The sequence below is a fragment of the Diachasma alloeum genome, unplaced genomic scaffold, assembly GCF_001412515.2.
Source record: "Diachasma alloeum isolate Michigan unplaced genomic scaffold, Dall2.0 Dall_scaffold_00661, whole genome shotgun sequence".
Taxonomy (NCBI): domain Eukaryota; kingdom Metazoa; phylum Arthropoda; class Insecta; order Hymenoptera; family Braconidae; genus Diachasma; species Diachasma alloeum.
This window is the reverse complement of record NW_021680793.1, coordinates 90,034-97,246: the sequence shown is the minus strand read 5'-3', so window position 1 is coordinate 97,246 and position 7,213 is coordinate 90,034. Positions and strand designations below refer to the sequence as shown.

The window sequence follows — 7,213 nt, the reverse complement described above, 5'->3', positions numbered from 1 at the left end:
TATTAGGCGGGACAGAGAAAATCAGATTATCAAATTAAATCAGGAAAATTATATTCAAAAGATATTAAGTAGGTTTGGCTTTGATAAATCATATCCACAACGTACACCAATGAATACTTCTCAAGTAGTTAATAATGAGAGAAAATTGAGAGAAACAGAATATGATAATGGGACTTTGGAAAGGACAGAAACAAAAGCAAACATTCCTTATAGAGAGGCTGTAGGTAGTCTTTTGTATTTGGCTGGTGCTACGAGACCAGATATTGCATATGCGGTCAATGTGATAAGCAGACATCAGGTAAACCCTAAAGAAAGTGACTGGGAAATGGTAAAAAGAATTTTCCGGTATTTGAGAGGTACTACGGGCTTAGGTCTGAGATATTCGGGAGAGAACAATGACATTCAGGGTTATTCTGATGCGCGTTTTTCTGATTGTAAAGATTCTATCACAACTTGTGGATTTGTGATTAGACTGTTTGGTGATTCGATCATTTGGCGAACTCACAAACTACAGTAGCACTCTCCACGTGTGAAGCTGAGTATGTCGCAATGAGCGAGGCGAGTCGAGAAATGATATCGTTGCACAACTCTTTGAAACTGATACTGGTTGATCCCCCCGTTCCAATGATCTTAAGGTGTGACAATAAAGCCACAATTGTTAGTGCAGAAACAAATGGAGGAATGAAATTGAGACACATTGTGGAGAACAAATTACATTATATAAAGGAATGTGTTAAAAAGAATTATATAAAAATCATTTGGATTGGCTCAAGGGATCAGCTAGCTGATGTTTTCACCAAACCATTGACGTTTGAAACACACAAGCGTTTGGTGGATCTAATAATGAACGTAAATATCTAAATTATTTCTTTCTGTTTATCTAGGAAGTAACCGATTAGGCGAGATGGAAACTGAGGAGTTAAAACCAACTGAAATTACCTGACAAGAATACTGAGGCGAGATAAAGTTACCAAAAATAAGAATAAGAAATTTTGTGATTAACGAGAATAGAATACTAGGAGAGAAGAAGACTGGAGAGGAAAAGAGGATACTGCCTATGGCGGGAGGGAGTGTTGAAATATAGCGCCCTACGCCAGTCTCCCTTTTTACCGACAGTGTGGCAGACTGTGTCGCCACGGCGCCGTTGCGCCTCTCATTGATATACTCGTACTATGCATCACTTGTGCCGTGACCGTTGTCGCATTATGTGTCTGAATAAAGGTTAATTACTTTTACGATAATAAAACTGTGTTTAATCGTTATTTCAATCCTAAATAACCCTTCAGAAAGCAATTCTTTGCTTATTTTGACAAAATTAATGAAATAATTTACTACCTAAAAATGAAACAAATATTTTTGTAAAAAAAACTGGGCCAAAGAAAAGTCCCGTTTGGTTCTTACTGGAAAATAGAAATTTTTTAATGAAAATGTAAAGAATCGAAAAGAAATGCCAAATCAGAAATGTCAAATGAATAGTCATAAAGTACGCTCACATTTCTATAAGAATAGTAGATTATGTCATAAGACCGATTACTACCGCTATTTACCGATAGCGGCATTGTGAACACATGGTGGATTACGTTTCTCGTCCAAATTTCAGCGGTCGGTAGTGCACAGGGTTGCCAGATGTGGCTATAAATAGCCAAACTGGCGATTTTGGAACCTTTCTGGCGGGACAATTTCTTCGCCAACCCGCCAATTCGCCACGTGGCGATTTTCGGGAATTTCGGGAGAAGCCAACTCGCCACTTAGCAAATTTTGAAAATATTGAAGGAAAAAAATGGAAACAAAAAATTCTCTCTGTAGCCTTCTCAACGAATTTCGTTCGACAATTGAATTTTCGCGGGTATTCTTGGACGGTGACTCTTGCCGGCATTGTTGTCAGCAGTGTCTGGCAGCACTAGTTATAGTAACTTGTAATTGGAAACTCTCCACAGATAGATCACGTGATCTCTGTTTATATTTTGATTTCCAGCCGCGGGTTGCCGGTTACAAGTCCGTACAAGTCTACGAGTCGTTGTTCCAAGTAGTATCGAATCGTCTCAGAACCCCTTGACAAATTGCAGTGTGTCTCTGAGCAAAATGGTGTTGATAAAAAAAAAACCTACGGTAATCAAAGAATCAAATAAGCCAGTTGATAAACAGAGAAAGAAACCTATGAAACGTAAGAATGATGAATCGGACGAGTCCGTGTCTTCACCCTCACAAGTTTCCAAGAAAGCGAGAAAAAGTGTTAAGAAAGAAGTGGCAAGACCTTTTAACAGCAGTTGGAAGAAAGAAGAACAATTTGCAGGTAATGTAGTGGAAATTTGGAATAGATAGGATTTTATGTATTGATGACATTCATTGTTTGTAGGATGGTTAGCTCCAGCGCCAGAGAGTGTTTTCATCAAGAACAAAAGAGAGGCCTTTTGTAGATGGTGTCAGAAAGGGTTACGTGCCCACAAGGCAGACCTTGAAGTCCACAGTCAGACACTACGTCACAGGCAACGAGCAGATGAACTTGATACTTCAAAACAGAAGAATCTAGCACAGTGCGGTAAGACACTCAATGCAGTTCATTCCTACATTTTCGGTTATTATGAGTTTATCTCGGATGAAAGTCATTTCGGGAGGAGATCTGTAAGGTACTTTTTTGTAGCTTGTAAAATCCTCTCAAAAAAATGTTCTTTAACATTTTTTCCTAAAATCATTCTTCATAAAGTTAGTTGAATATTTTGAGAAATATAAAAAAATTTACTTGTTCCGTTTTACCACTGCATGACTGACTTTTTCTCGTCGCTGAATTCCAATCACTCCTGTTTCCTCACCCTTTAATTTCATCATGTATTCTAGGTGTTGATAAAAAATCTGACCTTTCAAAGAAAACAGACATTGGTCTGGCAATACACGTGGCATGTCATAGCTCTGTACGTACCATCGATCATTTGTCTGACCTATTGAAAAAGCTCGGTATTGGAAGTGTTCTTGAGAAGTTACAATTACATCGAACCAAAACCTCTAAGCTCATTTTGAATGTGATAGCACCTGCGTTCATGAAAGAGCTAGTTGACGATGTTGGTGAAGAGTGTTTTTCAATAATAGTTGATGAATCAACGGATGTATCTACTTCCAAATACATGGCTTACGCCATCAAATATTTCAGTCAACGAACTCAACGCATTATCACCAATTTTTTTGGATTCACGAGGGTAGGATCGGCTACAGCAGAACAACTTCATCTGGACTTCAAAGAATTTGTCAGATAGTGAGTTGGATATCAAGAGAATGATTGGCATTGATACAGATGGAGCGTCCAATATGTGCGGCCACAATAACAGTTTATTTACCCTTTTACGAGAAAGCCAGCCCAGCTTGCAGCTTATTAAGTGCATGTGTCATTCTGTTGCTTTGGCTGCTTCAAAAGCTGCAGATGAATTACCCTCTGAGGTTGAGAATTTAGTGAAACAAAGTAAAAACTACTTCTCTCACAGCTCACTTCGTCTGGAAAAGTGGGAGGCATTATACAAGGAGCTGAATGAGGGTAAAACGCCCCTACGGTTGGTTGCGTTGTCGACTACACGCTGGTTGGCTTTTTACAATGCTGTATCCGTGATTCTGAAGCAATGGAAGGAATTGAAGGAATTTTTCACCAAGGCAGCAACATCATTTGATCAGAAAAACAGAAGTACGAATGTTAGCAGAGACATACAAGAAGGATGATGTGTTATTGTATTTGGAACTTGTGGAGACTGTTCTCAGAGATGTCATGGCTTTAAATATCGCTTTCCAAAAATCGAATGCTGATATTACTGCTCTTCATGATGATCTACGTACGTCGATACTTTCTCTGGCCCGACGAATTTTCAAACCAGTATTTCTCAGACCAATAGTACGTGAATCTAATCCATCAAATATCAAATTACATCAAGCTGATCTGGATGCTGTGAAGAGAGCCATTGATAAAGCAGGCGATTCATTCGAAAATTCTCTCTTATCAATTGATGCTGTAGACTTTGGTCTAAAGTTCTCAAATCATGCTGAACAATGCACCTTAAAGAAAACAATCACAACACAGGACTTGAACATTGTGAAACAGAGGGCTCGATCGTACATTCTTAAGATTGTTGCCCAATTGGTTAAACGATTACCACATAATCTTGGAGTTATTGAGAAAATCAATTGCTTTACCCCTGCTGTATGTTTGGCCCAAACAAATTCAATCTCTGCCAGAGATCTGCCCTGGGAGCTCGCAGGTAATTTATCCTCAACGTCTATATTACAAATATAATTCTCTTCTGAAAAGCTACATTCTATTTTCTGTTACAGATGAAACCATCGATCGGGATGGAGTGGAATCTCAATTGAGAAAACTCCAAACAAAAAGGCTAGCTGATATTTCTCTAGATTTCAGTGATGCAGTGAGCCCTGAAGAATTTTGGATTGGGGTAAGGCGACTGAAGAATAAAAATGGAGAGAGAACTTTCAATGACGTGGCAAACTTTGCTCTAAGAGCTCTGACTTTACCGACTAGTAACGCTGATATTGAGCGTATCTTCAGTGTTATGACAATAGTCAAGAATAAATTGAAGAATCGAATGCTTTTGCCAATGCTGGTGGCAATAATTCGTATAAAAGTCCACCTGAGAGTTTATGGTCACTGTTGTCATGACTATGAACCCACACGTCATATGCTCGACTTATTTAACAGCAAATTGTATGAGAAGAATGCAATGGAGAAAAATAAACAGGGAGAAGAGTTAACTCTTACACTTGAGGCTCTAGAACTCGATGAAGCTGCTGAGATGTTCGATTTGCTTGCACAATTCGAAGAGAAATGTCTCCACTAGTCCTCACGCAATGACTGAACTTGATGACTTAATTTAACTTAATTCTTGTTACTAAATTCGAGATAATTTATCTAAGAGATAACAGTTTATGTTTCAAAAATGTATCAAAGTTCATGACTACAAAGAAAAATATTGAACTTTTTATTAATAAACTTGAAAATATCAACGAAAATTCAATTTATCCACTTAATCCCTCTTGAATTTTTCCCCCATCCACAGTGGCGACTTCTCGGCGTTTTCGTTCCATGCCAGTGGCGGGTTCTGGCGATTTCCGCCTGGGGCGCTGGCGAGGAGGGATCCTCATCATCTGACAACCCTGGTAGTGCAAGGCACGGCTCTGCTGCCCACAGCAATTATTGGTTTCCTATTGTTTTCTTGATATAAAATGCCTACCAGTTACATCACTATGCTCACACTGACGCTGGAAAATATTTTTAACTTTGTAAAGGACAATGAACAGTCAAGGAACATCAAATAAGGGCAGAAAGTCTTGGTCTCCAAAAAATGGTTTCTTTGTGATGTACCATCAAGAAGTCCCAAAGAGATTCACATTTATTTGCTGTGTCTACAAATAAGTGGTTTGATTGAATCAACTTCTGAAATAACGGACATTATCGATGTCAACCCTCACACACAATCAATATGGATACGTGTAAATTGAGAATACAGATCGTATATACTCCGAAATTGGAGTTGGAGTGAAAACTTAATTACCTGCTAAGACAAAATCCTCAAACGTGAAATGTGAATTACATACACGTGAATTTTTCAATAATTTCCTCATTTTTAGGTGTTCAATTCCCAAATCCCGAATAGAAATAACATTTATTCCACCATTATTTTTCGAGGTTATTACTGACATTCGGTCGATCTCATACTGGAATCCGATGAAAATAGAAATTTGAGTTATTCACCGATGTACTCGTACATCCTTCAACACAACATTTCTTCCGAACTATTTTCATTTGTATTTTTTGCACTTCTTCAGGGGAACCCATTATCAGAAAACTTCAGGATGTTCACGTAGATGTAGTCAATAGTCATTCCAAGAGATGTTCAATGTTTCCGCCATCAACATGAAAGCGAAACTCCAGCCGACGTCGACAGTTTTGCACGACAGATCGAAGGAAGTCAGGTGAAATGCTCACAATGGTATTTCTGATGCACATTTAGAAATCTGCGAGTATTTTTTGCAAGATAAATCACCAGTATTCACGGAAAATGCGAATTTCGCTGTGAGGCAGGGTTTCTGCACGACGACGCACCACCGCACTTTACCCAATCTGTCAGGGATTATCTAAACATTCTTTTCCCCATACGATGGATTGGTTGTGGTGATCCCGTTCAGTAGGTTCCTCGATTTCCTGATTTCACGATCCTCGATTTTTATCTGTAGGATTACCTTAAAGATTCAGTCTAATCGACCAACAACACCCGCACATCTGCCAAAGCGTATCAGAAATGCGAGCGCGAACATTTCGCCTGCAGTCTTTCCATCCGTCATGAGAAACTTTCAATGTCAGCTTGAGTTGAGCCTTCATGTTAATGGCGGGAACATTGAACATTTTCTGAGATGACTATTGACATCTACGTGAACATACGTAGACAAAATGTGGAGCAGGACCCTAATAAAGACTTGTAATAAATATTTCATAGAAAATCGATGACGTCATGAAATATGGCATGGTTGATTTTTTCTCGGCTAGATGAACAATTTTTTTCGTGGTGAAAAATGTTGTTCCCATTTAGAAAAACATACTTTATGCTTGTAGGATAGAAACATAAACTATGGAGGCCTGGATTCCATCGGCACTGAGTTTCCCTCTTCGAGCCATACAACTTTCATTTGACCTTTTTTACTGTCTCATGTTTCCTCAAAAAGTTATACAACTATCCTGTTTCAAGATGGCACACTCTAAAAAAAAGTTACTACTCACCAGTACTGAATTCTACTTGGGAGAAGTTTTCTTGTGAAAAGTTGGGAACCTACTTGTCCCAAGTACTTTTCATGTCCTTGGGTGAAGTACAATATTTGCTAAGCAAGTAGGAAAAGTACTAGGAGGAAGTACTTTTATTACTTCCTGTCAGCATTTTTCTTACTTCTCACAAGTACTTCTAATGCTTGGAGCAAGTAATTTTTCTACTTCTCGCGAGTACTTTTATGACTTGATTCCAGTACTTTTGGTTGGTTATTTTGTTGGGGAATTTCATATAATTAATTATCATTCTCATTATCGTTCTCATTATCATTATCATTATCATTCTCAGATGACAATGACCAAATTTCATCGAGGGGAGGTTACGATGAGTTTAAAAATCGCGAGATATTGCAGTAAGATTTATCACACATTGATGATTGATTATTTATATATGTTGAAAGACGA

The 7,213-nt window shown here is 38.4% G+C and overlaps 2 protein-coding genes across 2 annotated transcripts in view; one reads left to right on the top strand and one right to left on the bottom strand.

The window, feature by feature from the left end:
* The window catches only part of LOC107044017 (RNA polymerase II elongation factor Ell), a 135,326-nt gene that overhangs the window by 39,641 nt on the left and 88,472 nt on the right, over nucleotides 1–7,213 (bottom strand). The gene's annotated exons all lie outside the window — the stretch shown is intronic.
* Nucleotides 3,640–4,885, top strand: LOC107044019. Its single transcript, XM_015265749.1, has 2 exons — nucleotides 3,640–4,235; nucleotides 4,309–4,885. The coding sequence occupies exons 1-2, from the start codon at nucleotides 3,674–3,676 to the stop codon at nucleotides 4,827–4,829; spliced, it is 1,083 nt and encodes a 360-aa protein (XP_015121235.1). The 5' UTR covers nucleotides 3,640–3,673; the 3' UTR covers nucleotides 4,830–4,885.